Source organism: Trachymyrmex cornetzi, unplaced genomic scaffold (genome assembly GCF_001594075.2).
Source record: "Trachymyrmex cornetzi isolate Tcor2-1 unplaced genomic scaffold, Tcor1.1 scaffold83, whole genome shotgun sequence".
Classification (NCBI taxonomy): domain Eukaryota; kingdom Metazoa; phylum Arthropoda; class Insecta; order Hymenoptera; family Formicidae; genus Trachymyrmex; species Trachymyrmex cornetzi.
Genome location: NW_017300169.1, coordinates 2,165,657 through 2,191,026, shown reverse-complemented (window position 1 = coordinate 2,191,026; position 25,370 = coordinate 2,165,657). Strand labels below are relative to the sequence as shown.

Genomic DNA, 25,370 nt, shown 5'->3' with positions numbered 1-25,370 from the left:
CTTCAATTGGTACATATTCTTATGCTTTACGTGTTACGCGTTATGCAAGAGTCTGTGCTCCCCGCTTAACGCTTGCCGCGCCCAGTGTGTAGAAGCCATTAGGGTATATCCACACAAACTTGCATAGCCGCATAAACATATTGCATACAGAAAATTACTCAATCATATTTTTCTTATAAAGTCGCACGTAAAATGTAATTGGATAACTTTCTTTATGCATATATTTATACGATTATACAAGTTTGTGTGGATATACCCTTAGGCCCTGCGCACAATAGAGGAAATATTAAGAATAGAAATAAATATTAAGATTTTAACCTACCAGAAACCGCGTATTCCGATGTAACCGGTATCTGATAGGTTGAAATCTTAATATTTATTCTGTTATGCGCAGGCCCTTGGGGATTCACTGGCTAATATTGTTTTACCACTATAAGTAGAAAAGTTATTGGCTTCTGCATACTGAACCCGAAAACGCTTGCTGCGCGGCAAAATTTGACGCGGTAGCCAATAAACTTTTTTTATATTGTTGCAAATAAATTGGTTGCCGCGTCACATTTTGCCGCACGGCAAGCGTTCCGTGTCCAATATGCAGGAATTATATTAGCTCGTGTTCAGATTCTCACCAAGGTGTTTTCTGGATGTCATGTCATCCTTGTTTTATGTTCGGTAAATAACAAGGATAGAGTGGTACCTGGATAGCACTTGAGTAGGAATCTGAATATAGCCTTAGAGGGGCGCACGTCAGTGAACTATGTATTTAGTAGTGTGCACGAACGCACACTACCGGATGCGTACTGCGTAGCTCATTGATTGACGTGCACCCATCTAAAGGACGGTGTTAATTGAATTAAGGCCACCGTACGAACCAGTGAACTCTATATAACATAATGGAGCGAGTCATCGAGGAGTGGGGGTGTTTCAATTCCTAAACAAGGACACTCTAATCTCTAATGCAAAGTTGATACTGTTTTTTTTTTAGGGATTCGCTGATTGACTGTCATCAGTTGTTTTACTATCATAAGTAGAAAAAGAGTCAGACCAATATTGTTTGCCTTTATTTTCTCCGTCGAGCCGCGCAGTTTTCTATATTCTCTTATAATTTTGTATAGGAAAGGCTTGCTCCAGTATATTATAGAGCACTGGATGATTCTTAGCATTACTCGGTAATGTCTGCTTCATTGAACGTTGTAGAAAAACTTTCAGAACTTTTCGATTCATTTTTTTTTATCAGGAATAACGCTACATGATTAATGAGCGCTATTTAAGAAACATTTCATGTATGTATATATAAACGCATATATACAGAGCATTTGGTACGTTTGGATAAAACGCTTGTGTGTAGATAGAGCGGATTAAACTTAGTTGAAAAATTTTTTTATCATTTTGCAATTTTCGCATTTTTTTTAGTTATCCACTGAACAGAATGTCTAAAATTGACGCATAAAACACTTTTAAGATACTTTTATATATATAAGTTCTTTAAAAAATATTTTTAAGATATTTCTTGAAGAATTTTGAAAGATATCTTAAAGTTATTTTATCCGCTTATTTGAACCTCTGTCCGACTGGAACACTCACCATACGAAAATAAAAAAAACGAGTAGCTGCTCAAAATTAGGAGCTGTTTATAAGTTTTAAAAACCCGCAAGAAAAAAATTTTGAGCACATCTCGATTAGCAGGAATTTCGATTTAAAGATGGACGTCCATTAAATCCTTCCACATCTTAAAATTAACAACAGGAAATCGCTCGATGTTTATGTTGCAATCCCTTAGTAAATAAATCACACTATGACACGCAAGAAAAAAATTATGCCTAAAAATAAATAAATAAATCATTTCACGACAGAAAATTCGCTGCTGATTTAGGAGTTCTCGGAATACGCATAATTCAATTCTTGAACTGTAATCCCTTAGCAAGACAATCACCGCCTATTCTTGGCCCTCAAGAAGTGTCCGACCGAAATTCCGGTTTCGATTTTGGTCAATTTCGGTATAAAATCAGGGTTTCGGTTTGATTTTTGTAGTATGTATATGTATATATATACAAGGTAATCGGTGATGGTCGCATAATTTTTTTGTGAGCATGTAGAACAGACTAAACTAGGTTGAAAAGTCCTGTACCAGTGCCTGTAACTGTAACTACTGCCGCTTGTAGTAAACAATTTCCCGCGCACCTAGTAACTACGATAAATGAGCGTGCATTTAGCAGTACAGTCGGGCACTTACGCACTTATTTGGAAATTTTTAGAAATTAATACCTTGTTGATTATTGCGATAATTGCAAAATGATACAAGACTTTTCGATTTAATTTAGTCCGCTCTATCTACCAATGAGAAATTATGCGGTCATTACCGGACACCCTATATATACAAGATGTTCCATTTTTAATGCATTACGAAAATTATGGTAGATACAGAAAATTCTTTGAAACAAAAATTGTATGGTTCGGAGGGGTACATAAGAAGGTATTACTATTACTGATTTGACCATGACGTTGTTAAGGTCAGATCAAGATCACTTTGAATTTTTTTAATGGAACCCCTCATTTTTTATTACATATTCTTGTAGCTTAAGAGCTCTCTTTTCAAAATATTATAATAACATTTTTTTTCATTAAGAACTTTTCGAGTTATAGGGCTTAAAAATTACAGTACTATCGGCGTTAGTATTAGAGAGTTTTTGCAATACCGTTTATCCAAATACGGTGAACGCTAAGATCGGGTTATCTTCTTCTTAACAACTGCTTAAGAAAAGGATAACGTGACTTTAGCGTTCACCATATTTTGATTTACATTATTGCAAAAACTCCCTATTACCCAAGATATTCCATCGACAATTAAAACCTGTTGAATGTTGTTTAAGATCATGACCTAATATTTGTCAAGATCGAGACTATTGGACATTGTTCCTCTTATTTTTATTTTTACAGTAGAAACGCCGTTAGTACTGTACTAACGCTGGTAATACTGTAACTTTCAAGCCTTATAACTCGAAAAGTTATTTTATTATAATATTTTAAAAATATCTCTTGAGATAAGTTATGAAAATATGTAATAAAAAATAGGGATTTTACTTAAAAAATTCAAAGTGACTTTGATCTGACCTTAATGACGCCACCCAAATCAAATCAATGGTATCTTTTTATGTCCTCCTCCGAATCATACAACTTTTGTTTTTCCGTATATACCATAATTTACGAGAAATTTTAATGCATTATCTAAAATGGGACACCCTGTATATAGTGTTCCATTTAAAGATTTGGACGCCATTACCTTTTAAACTATTTGTTATTCCAAAAAATGTTTCAAGTGGACTTTCAACTTTGTTTCGAAGGGTACATCTTTTGATGGTTACAGACCCTCTTTAGATGAACATATCTCTAAAATTTCAAGGTGACCTTCATTTTTTTAATGGAAATATAGCTTTTTTACATAATATGATTCCTTTAATTATTCTTCATATAAAAGTATTAAGATAGAGATACCAAAAAATCAATAACTTTATGAAATAATTTTATTCTGGCACATATTAACATGAAATATTAAATATTTTGTAAACTATTAATTTTTCGAGATAATCATATTTTAATATTTTTATGAACAGAATAATTATATAAATTAATTGGTGTAAAGAAAACATAGTTGCTGATTTAAAAAATTATCCATTTTGACTACATATTTTTTTAAACAGCAACTATATATTTCTTTACACCAATCGATTCTCGTTATTCTGTTTAGAAAGATACTATAATGATACACATTAAAAGTATATCGTTTCCGGCCGCTTATTTACCGGATGCCATCGTATCATAATAGTAGGTCGTTGACGCAGCCGAAAAAACCGAGTATACCTATCGCCGATCAGCATCTTTCCCCACGAAAACCGATATCGTGACGTGCAATGTGGGGGATGGGGGATGTTGACCGGCGGGAAAAACCAAATCTTACCGAGATACCCCGACGTCACGTAATAAAATACGCGACACACGGCAAAAAGACCGGTTTCGCACATAATCCTGAGCAAGCCATCAATCCTCTGCTATTAAGCGAGCAAGTTCCAGCCCACGATCCGAGATCCTATACGAATTCTGAATAACGAGAAAGGAGATGACACATACTTCGCCCCCGTTGAGTGTTCTCAGCAGCGAAAGGTCTCATCTTTTAAGCGTTTGCAGCGACCCGACACAGGGGATTCTCTATCTTCACTGAGCGTTCTTAACAGTCGGCGAATCATTTACATGTGATTCCCAGACAATCGGGATGGAGTGTTCTCTGCCTCGGCCACCGATGTTCTCGGCTACCGGTCGTCCACCAGTTTCACCGGCTCCAACAATAAGACAGGGATGAAGCGTTCTCGGCAGCCGCCGATATTTATGTGTATCGCGCCCATTTCCACGACTCACAATATCTGCGTTCTGCGATTTGCCAAGGCTCGACTGGTACTTGCGTTACCAGGGCAACGCGTCTGCGTCCGAATACAAAACAACGTGCTTACTTGTCAAACATGTTCCGCGAATCAGCGCTGTGCAATCCTGAGCTCGATCACGATTTTCGAGAACTATACATTCCAGCATAGAAAAAACAGGCAATTGCGTGCCGTTTAAATCCCCGCGAGTACAAGCTTTGTAAAATGATCGAATATTCTACAAATTATATTTGTGTTATTTTCTCGTTTACATTTTTTCGTGCATTGTCTAATCTTCGTATGTCTATTTCAAATAAATGTGTGATTTATTACTTGCATAATTCAGTGTGTGCTCTTTTCATCGCCTACTTCTTTCGCTCCCGAACCGAATATTATTTTCTTTTCTTGTTATACCGGCTAGTCCGCGCAGCGGAAGTCAGGTTGTTTCAGTATTAAGGTACGAGTATAAAAAAATTAATTAATAATTTACGAGATATTTAATATTTTATGTCAATACGTGCCTGAATAAAGTATAAACTATCTTGTAAAGTACTGACTTTTTGGTATTTATACCTTAATATTTTTTTATGCAAAGTAATTAGAGGAATCATATTACATAAAAAAATATATTACATAAAAAAATGATACAATTCCATTAAAAAAATAAAGATCACTTTAAAATCTTGGAGGCACATCCACCTAAAGAGGATCTGTGATCTTTAAAAGTGTCCCCTTTGAAAGAAAGTAACCCACACAGGAACTTGTTTGGATTCCTACCCAGGGTACACCCAAGGACTTCGATTCTTTCCCTCGGAAATTTTCACAAACTGAAAAATGATTACTTTTCTACATTAATGCTCATAGTCCGTACGCGATTAACGACACGACTAAACCTTACGTCTATTTACAACTAAATATGATATAAAGACGAAATAATCTGAATTTTTGGAAGTTTTAAAAAAGTAACTGAGGGAAAGAATCGAAATCCTTGGGTCTTCTGGTCGGAATTCATTCTGACATGTTCCATGATAGATACCCAAGGGTGTTTCCAAGGTATTATGCCATCCTAGTTTAACGTTCAGAAAACATGAGTGGAGTGATACCTGAGTGGCATTCGGATGGGAATCTGAACATAGCCCAGTATGTAATATTGTAGTAATACTGCAGTGACATTACAGTAATATTACAACTTTTAATGCAATATTACGAAAACGTTAATGACATATTACATTACAAAATATTCTAATGTAAAATTGCAGTAATTTTACTGAGATATTACAATGTGGTATATCATACTGTAATATTAATGCAATATTGTACAAATATTACAAAGTAGTACATCGCAATTTATCGTAATATCAAATATTACAACGTCTTGTATGGTCGCGAGCAGTACGGCCGATAGAGGCAACGAGGTGCAGTTTTTCTTAAGTAAGAACAGATAGGATAGAATAAAGAGTACAGCATTATAAGATTTTTCACCTACGATTTTCAGATAATTTCACATAAAATAATTTTTGAAAAAGAGTTCCCTAAAAGGCTTCAATAATGAATGTAAGACTGCTATTTCCGATATACTGTCAATACAAAAATTTATACTATATGTTTCAGTATAGATGTATACACACCTATATATCGTAACATGCTAATGAACTTTTTTGACAATACAGTTTTTGGTTATTCTGTATATAAATTAAGTTAGGAATACTTTCTTGGGCTGTAATCGGGAAGCGCGCTATCAGCGCTATTGTGTCATTCTTTATCGTTCATTAGACCTGAATAGAACGGTACAGCGTTGATAACGCGCATCGAACATCGTAATAACTTCCTTTTGGAAATTAATATTACTATAATATTACCACAATATTGCAGAAATATTTCTCCGATGGATTTTCGCGGACATTTAATATTGCAGCAATAATTATGCAATATTAATTATGTAATATTAATGCAATATTAATGTAATATTACATGCTGTGTGAAGTTACATTAAAACATTTTTGGAATAACGTATAGTTTGGGAGATAATTTAAAGTTTCAAATGGAACGTAGGTTTGTTCGCGTCGCATGTTCCAGCATGTTCCAATTGTGCTCTTGCTTCTACTCACTTTAACGAGCGCGTTTGAGTGAATAAATGCTATGATAGAGCATTTTAGAGCATGCGACGCGAACAAACCTTATATATGTGTGTGCGCGCGCGCGCGTGTATGTATTATGTGTACACAGGGTATCCGATAATGAGCGTATCAATTCTCATAAGCAGATAAAGTGGATTAATCGAAAAGCTTTGTACTATTTAAACATTTGCGCAATAGGTAATGAGATATTAATTTCTAAAGATCGTCGAATAGCACAGCCTACCGCCAAATATAAACGCGCGACGAGATAGCCCATTATCGTAGATTGCTAAGCGCGCAGGAAGTTATTTGCTATAAGCGGCATTGGCAACGCACAAGCGGTGAAAGAAAACATTATACTTGCAAATGCTTTTGGCGATAGGCTGCGGCCGGGCGGTTACGCACATACGTGGCGATCTTTTGAAATTAATATCTCTAGAACTTTTCGACTAAATTTAGTTCGCTGTACCTGCTCACGAGAAGTGATCCGGTCATTACTGGACATAGTGTACCTATATACATATACATGTACGTACATATCTAATTTTAAAAACCATTTTACATCAGATTATAAAATGAGATTTGATACTAAAAAATGATGAGTATTGACAAAATTTATCATTAATATCTATTTCAGAAAGAGGCTGAAAAATGATTAAAAATTAAAATGTCGATAATTTGAGCGATGTTTGGCACTGAACGTTGTTAAACATTAATCTTCGTTTATGTTGCCAAATATATTTGATCAAATCTATCATTTAAATTACCTAAATACTAAAAAACAATGGAAAAATAATTTAGGAATGTCAAACTGCCTATCCTGTTGTATTGTTATTTCTCTTTAATTATTTGTTAATATTAAAAATCACTTTTCTAATGTAAAATAATGTCAATTCTATCACATTAACGCTGCTTAGTCTCCGCATGCACTCGTACATTTTTATGTGTTACTCTCTATCTAGAATAACAACAGACATGTCTTCAAAATGATTTGTCATTTTTTGAAAAAGAGGGAAAGCTTCAATTTACGATTGTAAATATATTTCCTAAACGGTAAACTGAAATAGTAAAAAATAATCCATTATCTTTAGTTTACTTAAAAAAATGTGTCTAATGCTAATATATATTTTTATATATAATAAATCTCATTATTTATAAATTTCTAAAAATCGTAAAGTTATATACAATAATTATAATATCCATTATTTACTTGACAAAGTATCGATAGAAACTTATGTACAATGGTTACCTATTGACCATTTCCTGAATTATTTTGGGGTAATTTTGCTGCCGACTGACTCAATTGCGCCAATGTTTCTGGAGTTGCATGTACTTTTAAGATCGAATTTTCTGCTTCCAATTGATTGATACGATCCATAAGTTCAGCTATTTTCTCTTTTAATACCTCGACTTCTTCCCGTACCGCGAACATTAAATGACTTTTAACTAAATCCTAGAAAAGATTATAATACAGTTTATCATCCATTAAAGTAATGAGCAATAAATGTTTCTATTACAGCAATTTCTTACCATAGCCTGCTCGATCTTGTTATCAATCGCCACTGCACTTGTCCCCTGCATACTGTAATGTACATGTAATGTTCATATAAATTTATTCAATTATTAAACATGCAATAAAAAAAAGTTAGATGATGAAAACAGCAGTAGAAAGTGATACAGATTTGTTATATATTATAATCAAATATGATTTATTCGTTTATTTAAATAGATTAATTTCTTATTATATCCCTATCTTTAGTACCTTTCGTTATCTTCGAGAGTACGGTTCTCGTCGCTGCCCTGCGTAACCTCGGCTAATGATTCGAGGAGAGTTGCATCGGCCGACTGAATGGTAGTGGTGTTAGCAACGATACCGGAGATGGATTCTTGTTCCGGGTCGGACTGATGAAACGTCATGTTTCCCTGCTGTTGCAGGCCGCCGACAGGATTCTGACAACCTGCCGTCATTTGTGTGATCTGCACCGGGGCATTACCATTAGTCGTTTGCGGCTGCAACTGCTGCGTCGAGGCTGCAATCGCTTGTGACTGCTGTGGCGCCCCAGCCGTCTTGTGAATACTTTGCATACTTTGGATCCCTTGTATGGCAGTCAATGGCTCGGAGATTTGTGTCATTTGCGGCTGCTGCGTTGGCAAAGGCTGCTGGCAGGGAGCCGCTTCAGACTGTTGATGCTGCGTGACGAGAATATTTGGAGCCTGAGAGGTCGGAGCTGATGTTTGTTGTACCGTCGACTGACAGACATTCTGGACTGGTAAGGATTGATTCTGCGTGCTCACCGTTACATAAGCTTCTTCCTTGGAGTGAGGTATACTTGGCTGGGGAGTTACTGTGCTATTGCTAGTGATAATGGGGATAGATCCTTGAGGCATACTCTGAGGAGGTTGCCCCAAGTTGTTGGGATGAGTAGCCTGCAAATTGGAAGGCAACGTAGAGCCTTGGCTGCTCTGTTGATGTTGCTGTTGTTGCTGCTGCTGCTGCTGCTGTTGCTGTGTAGTTATTGGCTGAGTCTGAGATTGAAAATATTGCGGAATTTGCTGCTGCGCTTTAGCCTGGGTCTGTGTAGGATTATGCTGTACATTGGGAGATATTGAATTATTCACCGCATAGCTCGCACTCGATGCCGATTGCGTAGGATTATTTGACACAGCGATCGATGAGTGCACTGTATCTGGTCCATTAGCGTCAATATTAATCCCTTTATCATCAGTCACTGTCACTACAGATTGTTTCACAGTCTCTGGTATAACAATCCCACTGTCGGTCACGCCATACGATATGCACACCTCATTTGGATCAGATACTTTTGGTGTGCCGATGGCCATCGGCTGATTAACAGATGTATGGTCGAGGTAATCCATACAGGTCCACCGTCCTCTTTTGAAGGGTTCCGTGCTCTCGATCTTCACCACTTTGAACCTCTCGTTTCTACCATGCGAGTGAACCTCGCGCAGATCCGCGTCCTGCTTGTCAGTGACAGACGTAATGTCCAGGGTATTAATATTGCTATCGTTAACTGAATTACTAATATTGCCGCCCTCGGACGGCACGATGGCCAGGCCGTACTGCGAGCTGGTAGGGATCACCGGGGCTGTGCTGAGAGCGGCGTTGCTCGTGTTGAAGAACACATCCTCTTTGGAGAAGGTGTCTTCGGAGTAACTTGGTGTCTCGATGTCGAGATCGGTGATGCGCGAGTGTTCAACGGAATTGTCCTCGGTATGCGACTCGTCCAGGTCGTCGTTGGAGTCCTCGCCGGCGTCATTGCTCATGCGGCAGCCTACGGTGACGCTAGTTATCTGGAACGACGACGTTTTCTTCCGATTGCCACTCGGGGTCTGCACACCGCTGCTCGGTACTACAACCGGCTGATGATGCCTGTCTATCTCGCCGAGACGTATCGTCTCCGTGGTCGTGCGATGCACGGGATTCGACACTTTCCTGCTACCATCTGACAGCCTGTGCGATTTTCTGTGCACATTGTCTGCCATTATTATGACAACTTAACGTACGAGAGACACGATTGTTGCATCCGTCCTCTCGCATGTTAGAATCAACATTGTCGTGATATCAACTTTTCCAGATATTTCTCTCTCTCCTTCTCTCACCCTATCTCTCTATCTCTCTCTCTCTCTCTTTCTCTGTTTCTACCTCCTTATCTCGCCGATTCGACTTCACCGCGACCGATCGCTCTCGCTCCTGCGGAAAATACGAGACAAGCACTCAATGGCATATTTTGTGCACCAATGAATGTTGACAGTTGATCATTGCATTAATCCCACGAGGAACAAGTACGTTTACTCAAGCGACGTCCGTCCGTTTAGTAAGACAAGGAAGACTGTGCTAGATGCTAACTTCTGCTTGCTCGCTCGTCCGCTGACGACGACGGCTCCGTCGTCACGTTACACATCACACACGCACGCGCGCGCGTACACACAGCACACACATACACACACACACCTACACTCTCTTTCTTTCTTCGTCGCAAGCCCTGTCCTTGCTCCTCCACGTTACAATCACGCCTCACTTAATCTCATTCGTTTAAAATTACCGTCTCGTAAGGCCTATTGTCCATACTGTCCATATACTTTTTCTACACTGACCCCTTTTACACTGAGTACTCGGTACGCGTATTAACTAGTAACTTTCTATTAAATTATCCTAATTTCAACAATGTATTTAAAGATTGACCTCTGTTATTACACGGCACGCTTTCGCCCAAGTTATAACATCGATGTTATGAAATTGGCCAATCATAGCTATTCCTCTGAAGAATGGAATGACTGTGATTGGCCAGTTTTATAACATCGATGTTATAACTTCGGCGTAAAGCGTGCCGTGTAAACGTAGTAATTGATGTACTAGATTGATACATTATGTATCAAAATGATTAATTAAATACACATATCATGTATATGCTTACACGTATCTCCGAAATGGAGGTAATTCAATAGAAAGTTACTAACATGGTGGAAGGGATAACAAGGTGGTGCAGTTGGACAGTGGGTGCATCCAGAAGCATGACCGCTTAGTGAGCTCTTGCATCTAATTGGCATATTCCAATAGATCCAAAAATATGGGAGGATCCCGTTTGCCTACAGTTCTAATTGTACACACCACTCATATCAACTGGTGCCTAGTAATTTTTCACTGTTTTACCAATGAGATTATTTTATTTTTAAATTGGCCAATCAGCGATATATGTGTGCAATATACGATGTGTGCAATCGGAGCCCTCCCAAAAATATAGACCAAATATCGCATATAAAAATAGCAATTCCGTATACAATCGATCAATCACAGTCGAGAAACAGTCATTTTCGTATGCGAAAATTATTCGTATATGATCAAGAATAGGGCCCCTGATGATTGTTTCCCTGCTGAATTGCTAGCTCGATTAGAATTTTGCCATCGTATTGACTGCGATACTGGCACTGACAGTATTGCAGCCAACACGGTGGCAAAATTCTATATATAAGGGGCTACACATAATAAAAGGAACAGGGAACAGAGAACAGAGACTATTGCTGGATTCACCCTGCATCCGATTTGCGTCGTACGATGCTCTTCAACCAATCAGAAAACGGGATTCCGATGGATTTTGCTTCGAATCATCGGAATTCTGTTTCCAGCATAATGGCCCCGGCACACCAGCGCGATGTTCGTCGCGCGCGACACGCGTTATCCAATGAGAGTATACCTTTAGAATGAGAACATCGGTAAAGCTGTACACTCATTGGATATCGCGTGTCGCGCGCGACGAACATCACGCTAATGTGCCGGAGGCATACTAGGCTGAAATTCTTATTCTCTGTTCTCTATTCCCTGTTCCTTTTATTGTGCGGAGCCCCTAGTTCGTCGTACGCAAATCGGATGCATATCGTCTACATATAAAACGTATAAAATGTATGTGTAAAGGTAAATTTTCACGGGCTGCTCAAACCGGTTGTTTCAGCAATAAAAAGAATCACGTGGTCAAAATTGACGAATATCAAATGTCCATTTTGATCACGTGATCCTTTTTGTCGCTAAAATAGCCGGTTAGAGCAGCTCGTGAAAATTTACCTTAATACGTATAACATACGGTATTATACGGTATAAAAACCATGTATAATACGTTATGTTTAATACATGTTCAACCCTGGCGCTCGCTGCTATTGATGTATTCTTCCAGATCTAAAATACTGATTGAATGATCTAAAAGAATACACCAATAATAGCGAGCGTTTACTCAACTGTTGAGTTTGCTGAACACAGCCAATGCTAGCATTGCAGCCAATACGGTGGCAAGATTCTAATCCAGCTAGCAATTCAGTAGGAAAACAAGCATCGTGTGTCGCAGTCTTTAGATCTGTCGCGTCGTTTGTACTTTTTGCACTCAGTATCTTTGCTTTCTCTTTTTTCAACGCCCAAATATGTATCTATCTCATTTTAAGTTAAAAAATTTTTTGAGATTTTAAGCAATGCGAACAGATCTATCCTTACCATGCTGTGACTCCATGTGACTCGTAAAATCCAAACAGGGATCTTGAAAAGGACTAGAAAATAATCTATATATCTTTATATTTTGAAGAAATTACGAAAATGTTAAGTGCAGGAAGTAATTGGTTCATGCAAGTCGCAAGGCGTGCTAAAAATTTGCACCTAGACAGCAAGATGTCCATACCTTCGAAGCCTGAGCTTAAAACTTTACCAAGTTAGAAAATGTTTCTACCAGATATTACTTATATTAACATCGAATTGACAGATTACTTACATAAATTCACATGGATTACAGTTTTTCAGTATCCGATAAGTCGAGAGAACGATTGTAGAGTATATGTGTGGGGTCTCGCGGAGCATGGTGCTCTTGGAGAACCACGAGCATTAAGAAAGAACAAAATCTCTTACCTTTCAAAACCAAAAAGACTGTCCTTTGCTGAGAAACATAGGGTGACAGATATCGCTTGTGGTTATGGTTTTACAGCTTATGCTGTACATTCTTCGGATACAAATATTGTTTATGGGTCTGGCATAAATACAGATTCACAACTTGGTAACTAAAGATCTATTTTAGTTTTGCCAATATTATAAAGCATTAAAAACAAATTTTAATTTTGAAAGTTGTACTATAGCTTAGTTTTTCTACAACAGGTTACAATCTCGATGAGAAGTTTCTCAATATGATATTTATTCCAAAGCCAATAACTTTGCCATTACAGAATGCCTCGACCAAAATTATTGGCATGGCTGCTGGAAGAGCGCATTTATTAATATTAACAACAGAAGGTTTGTTCACATTAGGTAATAATGCATATGGTCAATGTGGTAGGCCAATTATATTAAATGAAAATTATGAGAAAAGTACAGCTGTGCATCATATACCTGACATTAAAGGAAATAAAATTATTGCGGTGATAGCTGGCCAAGATCACAGGTACAAAATGTCAATTGAATATTATGCAATTATATTCTCTTTCCAGTATGTTCTTATTAACATTATATAATAGCGTACTTTTGACAGAGATAGGTGAAGTGTATACATTTGGCTGGGGTGCTGATGGACAAACAGGTCTTGCACACTATCAAAACGAACATCGACCAAGTTTGGTCAAGGGTGACTTGGCAGGACAGCGTATAGTCAAAGTTGCCTGTGCTGCTGATTGTGTATTAGCTCTTAGTGGTATGTAACTACGAAATGCAACATATACTCAGACCAAGTATTTGTATAAATTCTGAAATACGATGGATGTAGTAAGCTTTAAACCTTAAGGAATTAATTAGTTACAATCGAATGTTGGAAGAATACTTAGCTATGATTGGTCAATTTCTTAAGACTTGCTATACCTATTATGTTTCCGTATAATAGGTATTAACATAACTAAAATATTTGTACCACAGATAAAGGGAAAGTGTATGGCTGGGGTAATTCGGAATATAATCAATTACCAATCAGAGAAGATAATTATCAAGTAAACATTGCTACAGAATTATGTACACAAGAATTAGGATATATAACAGACATAGCAGCAGGTGGATGTTTTTGTATGGTTTTAAACAGTAAGCACCAAAACTTATAATAATTTTAATTTAACAGTTTTATTTTAATAATTACACTATTTATGGTTTTTATTTGATAATAGTTTTTGTTTTAAGTATCTTTTGTGTTAATTTCTGTTATGCTTATATATCTCTGATTTTAGCTAATACATTTTATATATATTATACATATTTTACGTATTAACTAATATATTATGTTACAGATGATGGTAATGTCTTTGTATGGGGATACGGTATACTCGGTCTTGGACCTCAAGTGCAAAGAGTATTAAAACCAACCATGATTCCTGCTACATTGTTTGGCAATAATGTGTATAATCGTAATGTCAAGGTAATTAAAATAATTTAAATTTATTAAAAAAATCTTTTTGATCCAAAAGCCTTTTGTGAACATATTCATGAACTATGCATCATTAAATTTTGTATACATTACTAGGTATTAAATATATACTGTGGAATCAATCAACTGGCGGCGCTAACCAACACAGGGGATTTATACATGTGGGGTTGTAATAAATTTGGGTCTTTGGGATTAGGACATGTGAAGGATCAATTTTTTCCCTTAAAGGTAAACGTAAAATATATTTTACAAATAAAATGTGAATAAAAGGTGCATGCGTGCGTCTGTATAATGATAGGTTTTTGTCTGCAACAATTTGTTTTGTAACAGGTTGCAATAGGAGCTCAAGTGAGAAAGATTGCCTGTGGAGTGGACCATACAGTGACTCTTTGTAAACCTTTTATTTAAAGAAGCAACATCATTATTTAAATGTTAGTTTATTTGTTTAATTAAGTTTCACAATATTTTCTCTTTTGAAACTTTCAGCGTCATTAATACATATGAATAAAGTGATTACAAAATACCTCACTTATGTTTATCGAATAATAAAAGGGCAGTATTAAGTAATATTTACAATTCTAATTCAAATTTGAGGAATGTTGAATTACACTGATATGATTTTGTTAAAAAAAAGGTAATATTTCTTTTTTTTGCAATCTATATCTTTTATATTGTTTATTACAAAAATGTATATATCATACTTATGACTAAAATGAAGATGTTCAACATATTTATATTTGCATTACTTTCACATACCAAATTCTCATAAGAAATTGTGTATTTGATCATATGAGGAAATCTGCTCTCATCTGGACCTAAAGAAATACAATATTAGATGATTTATAAGAAAAGATATTAACATTTTTATAAGATAATGTATATATACATATATATGTTGTGTGTGTGCGCGTGTGTGTGCGTGTGTGCGCGCGCGCGCGTGTGTGTGTGTGAGAGCGCGCACGCGTGTGTGCATGTATTTAAGAATATATATACTATATATAAAAAAGATTAAGCGTATTTATTGCTACACCAGGGTATCTATCATAGAACAAGTTGAATTTCGATCGGAATTATTCAATTATTCTCTAGATTTGTATTGTGTTTTTTAGGGAAACGGAATAATTCCGATCAAAATTCGTTCCGAAATGTTCCGTAATAGGTATCCTGCTCAATAAGCGTTCAGTGTCTCAGTGAGCGATAGTTGTACTGGATGCATTCATTGTGACATATTAACAGTTACTATATACATTAAATTTTAAATTAAAATTTATAATTTTTTGTGTTTACCATATTTAAAATTTGTAGTTGAAGAATTGGCAATGATTAAGAGATACAACGAATTGCAAAGATGTATCAAACTAGCATCACCGCAGGAAAAATCAAAAGTATATGCGTTATTATTTACTGATACACATTCATTTGTCCCATTAATATTTTGATGTAGCGATTTACATACTTTTAGATTATCATCACTTTGAATCTAAAGAGATATTTATTTATTAAAAAAGATATTTATTAAAAAAGAAAATATGTTCAATATTCTTTGTGTATGAAAAGTTTTACCGTTATCTTAGAAACATGATCGCTGTTGGTGGAAAAGAAATAGTTAGGATGCATTCTGTAAGAGACTGTCATATTCGGTTCAATGTAATCGGTAAATGAATTCGACTTTCCAACACTGGAATAATTGTCTCCACATTGTGTATTGATCAACCGCTGTGGAACTGTAACAACAAGATGAAATATTTGTAATATTATATAGATATTGGGTGCTTTCCAGCAAGGGACACAGTCAGACACAGTGTAACACAGTGAATCATACGTCCTTGTTATTTGCTTACGTTAAACAAGGATGAAACGATTCACTGTGTTACACTGTGTTTGATTGTGTCCTTGCTGGAAAGCACCCATAGATTTCAAAGGAAACGATCTGACCTACACATACCTCGTTTTATCCTCGAAATCAATTTAGTAACTGTCGCTGAACCTCCTATATCGTCTGCAGCAGTTATGGCAAACAAATCATTTGGTGACATAAGATCTGTCCATCTATCTATCGATCCATAAGTTAATATAAATAATGTGGTATCTGCAATATAATATCGATAATGAAGCCTCATTTACTTCATGTAAACCATTTTTACATTGTAGGAAATTTATTTTTTAAGAAAATTTCGCAAAATTTTCTGACTTTTTTATGACTTTTCTGACGATTTTCAAATTTCCTGACTTTTCCCTGATTTCTCTGATTTCCAGTTTTATGACAATTCTAAATTTCTAGTAAACAACTTCCCGCGTCTAGCATCCACAACTGATTAAGAAACACATAAAAGTTAACAAAAAATTGAAATGATGTCAAAATAACTTTATTTTGATGCTTAAAGTTAATAAACAGTCAAATTTTGTAACCAAAAGTCATTATTTTGATACCAGAGAAAGTCAAAGTACGTCACTTTCGACTTTCTCTCAACTATAATAGAGTGTGTTCCTTGGATGGTCGTGCATTTGATGGTAGGTTAGGCGAATACGTGCTCATTTGACGATCTTTACAAATTAATATTTCGTTAACTGTTGGGAAAATTGCAAAATAGTGGATAACTTTTCAGTTCAGGGAATCGATTGTGTATCTTGAAACGAGGTAAAAATTACACAAAAATGATCAAATACTTAAGTGTTGATCTGAATGATCAAATACTAGGTGATGAAATTACTAAATTTTAGAATTTGCTCTCTCTCTCTTTCTCTCATAATTCTTATTTCATTTCAAGATATGTATAATTGATCTCCAATTTAATTCGTTCTACTTGTTCATGAAAGATGATATTCTCCGTTATTCTGGGACATCCAAAATATTGTATAGATAATAATTACAGCTGGTAGTTTTTATAGGAAGTAATTTACCCGGCACTTGCTCTCCCATCTTCTTGATCTGTTGTATGCAGTATTCTTTATCAGAATTCGAGATAGACGATGTATATGGAATAATTAAAACCACATCAGATTTTGCGTTTCCAAGACCATAACGTGTATCGTTCAATTTCTTTTTTTGCAAAGCATATAATTTGTCAAATGATTTAGGAAGATCGAAGTTATTTTCTTTAGTAACTGAAAAAGTTATTTATAATTGAATCACTTGCAACAAAATACAATCATTTGAGATATATTACTATAATAAAATGTGTAAACATACCATTATTTGTATAATTGGTTATATTAAATAAACCAAAGTCTAAAATACTGTTAGTAGTATTCAACATGATACTGCCATCATGACCATTAACAATTGTGAATTGACTATTGTACTGATTTATGTCTATTTTATCCAATATGTTTCTATTAAGAAAAAAATAAAAAATCAGCTAAGTTTTATGATCGGCTTGTTATTGAAATAACAATGCAAAAACAAAATTATCAAAAACGATTAAAGACGAGTTAATAATAGAGGGTGTTAATAATGAAGCATATATTTAATGTTTAGAATATTAAAATTTCGAGCGAAATTAGCAATTTATAATTTTTTGCAACTGTAAAAGATATCGTGATGTCGAAACTAGTTTCGCTTGAAATTTTAATGTTATAAACATATTAAATGTATGAATTCATTATTATTAACATTCTGTATTATTATTTGTCTTTGATAATTTTATTTTTACGTTAAAATAAAAAATATTTTTATTCATTAAAATTATGTTTATATAAGATATAGCTTTAGAGATGTAAAGTAATGCATTACTCGTAACACGATTATATTATGTTTTTATAATAATGATTTATGAAGTTACAATTTTTCATAATGATAATGATAATACTACTTTGAAATAATCACTTTCAAAAAAGTAATTTATTATTATTACGCGTTTTTTTATTGAAGAAAGTAACTTGTTAAGTAGAGGTAAGTTACACAGTTCCAATTCACTATGTGTCAGTGCTTATATCCCAAACAGCACATGGACATTCTCAGGACGGATAATGAGGATGTTTTTCTGGATATCCCATTTTCTTCTCGGGACGTCCTAAAGATGTCCTGTAAGGACATAGCAAATGAGTCCTCAACATCCTCAAATGTCCTTGGGACATCCTTAGGAGAATATCCTTAGGAGTCATATATTTCTTTCATATGCACACACAATATATATATATATATATATATATATACTAACATGTAGTGATTTAGAACCTGTATAGCTCACCTAACTTTGTTATGAAAAATTATCGAATTGTTCTTATAAAAGGTAACGGCGTAGATGATAACGACGTGACAAATACGTTATTTACATGGGTATAACATATTTACGTATAATTTGTACTTACGCAATAATTGATTGTATCGCGTCAAAAGACCATGTTGTATCAATAATAATTGTCAGATCAACAGCAATTTGAATAACATCATCAACATTTCCTGTCTTATTGCACGATAAATCGTTATCCATTGAATCTAAAATTTATACGCTTTACAAGTTTACTCTCTATTTTATCTCAAAATAAGTATTTATTTCGTAAAATGCTGAATATCTATACACTCACCAACGTAAAGAGTCAGCTGCTCTGTTGCTTGTGTTGCAAAATTTTTCATTTTATCGTCATTTATTGTAGCTTTATGCAAATATTCTTCCAAAACTAATGAAGCACTGAATGTCTAAGTGAAATAAACTGCTTTAATTTAAAAGATTTGATTTATAATTTTTAAAAATCACTCGTGCGTTTGTCATCGTACGTGCGTACGTGCGTTTGTGTATGTATGTGTGATAAAATTATTTATTTCTTATCAAAAGTAATTAATTGTTGAACAATATTATTTAACAAATAATGTGCATAAAAATGAAGATAATTATTTCTCGTAGTTTTATGGGCGTTACGATCCCAAATCTATGCTCTATTATGTTACAGATTTGAAAAATTTCCAGTTAAAGTTGCATAAAATTATTTTGGTATATTTTGATATATCATAATCATGTGACGCATTAGAGAAATTTTGTTGTGACAAAAATTAAGTACTTGTTACTTTCAGTCCTTAAAAATAATTTGTAGTGTTGATTTTATAATACAAAAGTATTTATAATTAATATAGGATCTATTATGTTAAAGTTGTGACTTTACATTAAAAGGCATATAATACCTGTCGCACAATGAAGACAAAGAGATATGATTAAAATTAATATTGCGATGTATTATTATCTAATATTTAGTAATAAAATAAATCAAAATACATATGTATAAAGTATATAAAATATAAATTATATTATACATATCAATAAAAATGAAAAATAAATGCTAATTTTTTAAATAAAATAAATTACTAATAATACAATTGAGTCACAAAAAGCTGCAGATAAAATTTAAAAAACTTATTAAAGAGAGAATACTAAACTATTTTAGTAGTCACAAAAATTTTGGACCGACAAAAGCACGCAATTTTATCCCCAATGATATAAATAGTTATATTTATATCGAGGGGGTAACCACTTAATGCAATCGTGGGACAGAATCCTCGAAATCATTATAAAATTTATATAAAATCTCTATGTATAATCCGATAATTACATATGCAACCACGAGAAATCATTGTATAATATTAAATAAAATCGTATATTTTACCAAATTACTTCATAGTAGTGAAAAAAATTATTTGTAATCAGATGAAATCATGTAATCTGTGGGACAATATTTCAGCTAGTGGTTACCCCCTCGATTTATATGCTGGAAAAATACTTATACATATATTAATGAATACTTGTTGAACAATTATTTATTAATAATGAATTTCTTTTTATACGTATAGAAATTCAATTTCGATAATCTTGTATTTAACATATATGTGCAGACGAACAGTAATGCATCTCAATAATTCTGATTGGTTGATTCCCACTCTATTACTTTTCCGAAATTCCGACTGTCATGGGACAGCACTCTAAGTTGCAATTTCGATGCAATATTAATTATAAATATCTTTTTACATTATAATTATAATATGCAAAAATATACTAAAAATAGCTTTTTGCAACTTTAACCGCTTCAAAATACACGTTCTAACTAATTGTAACGTAATAGAATAATTTAATGAATAGAATTGTTCACAGTTCAAAAAGCTATACGAAATTGATTGTGTTCTTATACTAAAAAAAAGTTTTTTTTTATTCAATAGTGTAATATAATATTATGCAATATTACCTGATCAAACATTATCTGGTTTGATATAGTTGTTTGGAACAATGTTTTTCGATTACATGCTCTAATCGTAGGATTAAATAATCCACGAGAGCTATAATATAGATCTAAAATCTGCGACAGTCTCAATTTAGGTACTTTTGAATATAAATCTTCAATTTCCCTTGCAAGAGTGAATCCATCAATATCTCCTCTGACCTCTGCCGCGGTAAATTGTAATTTATTATTATTTGTCAGAAAATACCAACGGGGCATAGCTGACGAATTCCAATTGCCGTCTGCACCTACTATAAAATTTTCATCCTGGTTATTTGTAGGTCCTTGCATTAAAATAACTTCAGCTAAATCACCTGCAAGTACATAAATTTTTTGTAATCTCCTTCTGTAATAGATGTTGTATTAAATGATCCATAGTTGATAAAATCTGAGAAAATAGTTGAAAAATCATGTTTGTGATTGATTAGTTTATAAATGCTAATTTTCTGGTGCAATTTCCTAATCAGCAGATAATATTTTAAAATATTTTAAAAATATAAAAAAAAAAAAATTTTATTTAATGTAAAAATATTAAATAAATGTTTAAAAAATGTTTTTTAAACATTTATTCTGTGCTAATTAGGTTTCTTCAAAATTTATACATCATGAAACAGTACAAAATATGAATATAAAAATATAAAGGCTTTATTACCAGTTATTGTTGCAATCCATTTATTATCCAATGACAATTTTGATAAATTTGTCCTTCTCTCTTCGTTATCTTCGTTAAAAATTTCCGAGAGTGCTATATCTTCAGGTTGTAGACCAGCAGCTATACCAGCGATTAGCGGCCCGGCAGAAACTGGACCCCAGCTATGATAATATAATTCATTAAGATGTTGTTAACAGGAAGTGGCTAGATTCTCTAGTCGGAGTCTAAGACACGGAGACAAATATTGCGTCAATATGTCATTGTTTATCACAGAGTAGGTATATAAAAAACGGCGTTTTTACAGTATTTGTTTGTAAATTTGATGAAGAAATAGCATTACCACGCAATTACATCAAATTTTGTAAACATATTAATAAAACCCAAATAAACATTTGTTTATTTGAATTCACTTACTCGTTAAAAGTTATTTATCTAAAAATATAGCAAAATAGGGTCATTTTCGTTTTATAATAAGCCACGATTTGCCGTGAAAAGAGGCGTGATTTAGCCAACTGAGCACACCATGTAAAATATTCTCAACACGGGCTGGAAGCATTATAAGTTTAAGCCAAATGCCGATGGCTTCAAGAGAATTATAAAGACGAGGAGTGATGTCAAGAATGGAATAAACAATAGAGTTTTTCAATTAAAAGTCGTTTTTAATATCACGTATTCTGAGGGAAGTGTAATTTACACGAATGCAATCAAAGTCACAGGCTGCGTTCCATTGCACACGTAATGTGTCTGATGTATTATTTTATATTTGTTTAACACTCTGCGAATAATAAGGATAAAATGATATTTCATTTGCGTTAGGGTGGGATTTCATTTGTGCGTTTTTGTCGTACAACAAATGTGTGCAGAACAGAGAGGTCCTTGGATCTCTCTATCCAGTAGTCTATAGCCAATCAGCAGGTTTGAAAAATTTAGGTAGGAAGTATACAGTAATATTATTAAGAATGAAAACGCATACGTGTGTTTACGCTACAAATACAGATATTGTATATATAAAAATATAAAATCTACTACTTACGCAGTTTTTATAACGCCATTCTCCACAGGACAACTGCTTAGTGGTTTGTCAACCAATCGGGCGGTCTTTGGGTGGTTCGGTGGAAATTCCGAATACATAGCGTTTGCATCAAACACATGTTTGGTAACTTCGTCTTTGTTATTTGTAATAACATCGCTACATTTGCAATCAAAGTTTTCAGAAGTAAGTCCAATATGTATATTATGTATTAAAAAAATACATGATGTATAAAAATTACAAAGTTTAGTTTTCATTATTCCAAAACAATCTGATATTATAATATGTTATATAGTTTTGATAATATTTAATAGCATTATTAACATATTTGATATTATAATATGTTATACAGTTTTGATAACATTTGATTATGAAGCATACCTGATACGATTTCATAATAATGTGAATAAAGATTTTATTAACTTTATTTCAATGTACCAATTTTTCCTTGAGTGTAGCGTCATTATTATAATAATTTTTGATTTTTATGAAGAAAAATACATTAAAAAATGTTGAAATAAAACGATTCCCAGAATGGTCGCAAAAACTCTTAAAAGTTATATATATCTTCTTTTACAATATGTTCATGTCGCAATTCCTTTGAGTTTAAGTTATATATATCTTCTTTTACAATATGTTCATGTCGCAATTCCTTTGAGTTCTAATCATCTAAACTCTAAAGTAAACTGTAGATTTGGTTATAAAAATTATAATAACTTTATAATTATTATTTTAATTTAATTAAATAATGCTTTTTAAAATTAATTTTTAATTTAATTTAAGTTTATTTAACTCAATTTAATTTTTAACAAAATTAATTTTTGGTTTATATAATTTTTATAAACAATTAATCTTATAAATCATTAACTCTATCTATACACACTGGAGTTCTAGAAATTCCAGTGCAATTTGCTAAATCGAGATTTTTTCGTATTTCTGAACTTTTCTTTTTTTTAAATCTATATCTCGAAGCTCCTTAATTCTATCAACTTTTACACATCATCGACTTGTTCCTTAATCGATTCTCCATTGATTGAAAAAAATTAATTGAAATATGTTTATTTCTACGAAAGTTACGGTAACTAATATGGATGGGGAGACCCGAGTGTGTATATCAAAGATAGAAAAAAAGTGTACACATAGCTTATTATAGGGTAATTATAATGGAAGAAATAAAAGTTAATTAAAATAACTAATCTTTAAGAATTTTTAGTTAAAAAAAATCTAACTTAAAACAAATCCTGGAAAATACTTGTATAATTGATTGTCATTTATAATGAATACCACACTACAATCGTTTTTTATAACTATTGAAAAAGAAATATGTTTTTTATATATAGTGTAGGATTTCTTTTGTTTAATTATATTTTTATGTGTTACTTTTTTTGTTCAGACAGTTGAATTAAATTGTTTAAATTATATTACTTACATTTGTTCAGGTGTCAAGGTTTCTACATCATCGTGCATATCCAAATTTGTGTTAATGGAATAATTGCTGATAACACTTCTCACACTTCTGAAACTGCCAGTCAATCTACACACTTTGTTTTCGTCCCCTCTTTCGTACATTTCAATACTGTTAGATAACATAAAATGAAGAGTACACTGCAAAAAGAAGAAAAAGTATTTGTCAGATAAAAGTCTATCTAGATTTATATACAAAATATAAAATACTTTGAAAACTATTCCCTATTTCTATACCCTGATGGTCAATCATGTAACTTTTTTCTTAGGACGGAAAAGTAAAAAAAAGTTTTTTGCATTATGTGTACGTGTACATATATATATATATATATATATATACATAAAAATTACATTATGTACATATACATACATATATATATATACATAAAAAATTTTTACTTTTTACATTTCCGCTCAAGAGAAAAAGTTACATTATGATCGATATCCCGGAAATAAATCGCTAAAATCGTTGAAATCAATACGAAATCGTAGAAATAAGAAATAAAAATGACTAAAATATTGTTAAATATATTTTAGTATAAATAATACTTTTAATACTAAAGTACTATGAATTCTAAAGATAATTAATAAAAATTAAAGAAAAGTAATTAAAAATAACAAAAAATAATGCAAAAATATGTAATATTTTTATAGATTTATTCAGAAAAATGAAACACTGAATCATGCTGAAATACTACGAATCCTAAAAATAGTTTCCACTGCATTTAATTTTTATAATATTTATAAAGTTATCAGCGATAATATCATAAAACTTTTGCAAACAGCGTTGAGATAAAAGTTATGATCAAACCTTTAGTCCTAGATTGATGAATCCATCTAGCAATTGTAAAATATACATTATTCAATGCTAAAAATATGTAATATTAAAACCATATTATATATTACAGCCTTTTTAAACTTATATATTTTTGTCAAACGCTTGGTATGCGACTTTCGCACAATTAAAGCTAATTTAAAAATAACTTAATTAATTAACAAATAATTAATTTTTTTTGTTTTTAAATTTTTTATTTTTATCCAACAAAAACACAATTTTCAGGGAATATATTTTGCATCTACTAATCCCAAAACAGGTCTTTGAAATAATTTTAAGCAAAAGTAAACTATTTCGTTTGTTTTTGCTTAGAATTAAAATTCCGAGACCTGTTCTGTGATTATAGTATGTGCAAAAGGCAAATCAGGTTAATATACAATAACATAATAATTATATATAATGTAATATTATATTACAATACACACGCAGCAAATTTATATATTATTGTTATAGAAGTTATATAATATTTTAATTACACGTTATATTTATATTTTATAACTACAATGATCTATGAGTGAGAAATTACAACGTGGATGCAATATATTATATACACGTTATCTATTATATTCCGTTACATAATAATAATATAATAGTTGTATATTTGTGTTTGCTGGGATCTTAATGAAATAATTATAAGAAAGTAGATCAAATGATACACTGAGAAAAATGGTCTGGTTGGATTAAACAGTAATTCTGGTGGAAAATGGACGAATCAGAATTTTCTGGTTATGTCTATTAGAATTCTAGTTGTGATAACTAGAATTCTG

The 25,370-nt window shown here is 33.0% G+C and overlaps 3 protein-coding genes across 5 annotated transcripts in view; 1 reads left to right on the top strand and 2 right to left on the bottom strand.

Annotated features, from left to right (window-relative positions):
• Positions 1 to 7,553: 7,553 nt before the first annotated feature.
• Positions 7,554 to 10,684, bottom strand: LOC108768724 (protein bunched, class 2/F/G isoform). Of its 2 annotated transcripts, XM_018519261.1 has the most exons (4): positions 8,289 to 10,684; positions 8,057 to 8,108; positions 7,776 to 7,979; positions 7,554 to 7,584 (listed from the first exon to the last, which is right to left on the bottom strand). In XM_018519261.1, exons 1-3 carry the CDS (start codon positions 10,028 to 10,030, stop codon positions 7,776 to 7,778), a joined length of 1,998 nt encoding a protein of 665 aa, XP_018374763.1. In that variant the 5' UTR covers positions 10,031 to 10,684; the 3' UTR covers positions 7,554 to 7,584. The 2 variants fall into 2 exon arrangements, with proteins under 2 accessions (XP_018374763.1, XP_018374764.1); XM_018519262.1 differs by lacking the exon at positions 7,554 to 7,584 and having other exon boundaries at positions 7,736 to 7,979.
• A 1,766-nt stretch (positions 10,685 to 12,450) lies between these two features.
• LOC108768760 (Williams-Beuren syndrome chromosomal region 16 protein homolog) lies at positions 12,451 to 15,013 on the top strand. Of its 2 annotated transcripts, XM_018519321.1 has the most exons (9): positions 12,451 to 12,735; positions 12,817 to 13,074; positions 13,241 to 13,307; positions 13,384 to 13,455; positions 13,529 to 13,701; positions 13,920 to 14,078; positions 14,282 to 14,409; positions 14,515 to 14,646; positions 14,749 to 15,013. In XM_018519321.1, the coding sequence occupies exons 1-9, from the start codon at positions 12,624 to 12,626 to the stop codon at positions 14,824 to 14,826; spliced, it is 1,179 nt and encodes a 392-aa protein (XP_018374823.1). In that variant the 5' UTR covers positions 12,451 to 12,623; the 3' UTR covers positions 14,827 to 15,013. The 2 variants fall into 2 exon arrangements, with proteins under 2 accessions (XP_018374823.1, XP_018374822.1); XM_018519320.1 differs by having other exon boundaries at positions 13,173 to 13,455.
• An 83-nt stretch (positions 15,014 to 15,096) lies between these two features.
• The window catches only part of LOC108768879 (uncharacterized), a 24,048-nt gene continuing 13,774 nt past the window's right edge, over positions 15,097 to 25,370 (bottom strand). Inside the window, exons 10-21 of the mRNA XM_018519538.1 lie at positions 23,734 to 23,909; positions 22,308 to 22,463; positions 21,275 to 21,435; positions 20,590 to 20,936; positions 18,946 to 19,057; positions 18,730 to 18,856; positions 17,609 to 17,751; positions 17,320 to 17,523; positions 16,364 to 16,507; positions 15,982 to 16,142; positions 15,706 to 15,898; positions 15,097 to 15,233 (exon numbers count right to left, since the gene is read on the bottom strand). Of these exons, the coding sequence (XP_018375040.1) occupies positions 15,097 to 15,233; positions 15,706 to 15,898; positions 15,982 to 16,142; positions 16,364 to 16,507; positions 17,320 to 17,523; positions 17,609 to 17,751; positions 18,730 to 18,856; positions 18,946 to 19,057; positions 20,590 to 20,936; positions 21,275 to 21,435; positions 22,308 to 22,463; positions 23,734 to 23,909 (2,061 nt within the window). The remainder of the gene's footprint in view (positions 15,234 to 15,705; positions 15,899 to 15,981; positions 16,143 to 16,363; positions 16,508 to 17,319; positions 17,524 to 17,608; positions 17,752 to 18,729; positions 18,857 to 18,945; positions 19,058 to 20,589; positions 20,937 to 21,274; positions 21,436 to 22,307; positions 22,464 to 23,733; positions 23,910 to 25,370) is intronic.

Bases quoted from the DNA above. Each gene is read 5' to 3' on its own strand.
- LOC108768724 (XM_018519261.1), bottom strand. From the start codon at position 10,030: ATGGCAGACAATGTGCACAGAAAATCGCACAGGCTGTCAGATGGTAGC. The intron at 8,109-8,288 runs GTACTAAAGATA...TGTACATTACAG, and splicing joins ACTCTCGAAGATAACGAAAG to TATGCAGGGGACAAGTGCAG. The intron at 7,980-8,056 runs GTAAGAAATTGC...AATCTTTTCTAG, and splicing joins ACAAGATCGAGCAGGCTATG to GATTTAGTTAAAAGTCATTT.
- LOC108768760 (XM_018519320.1), top strand. From the start codon at position 12,624: ATGTTAAGTGCAGGAAGTAATTGGTTCATGCAAGTCGCAAGGCGTGCT. The intron at 13,456-13,528 runs GTACAAAATGTC...ATTATATAATAG, and splicing joins ATAGCTGGCCAAGATCACAG to CGTACTTTTGACAGAGATAG. The intron at 14,410-14,514 runs GTAATTAAAATA...ATACATTACTAG, and splicing joins TGTATAATCGTAATGTCAAG to GTATTAAATATATACTGTGG.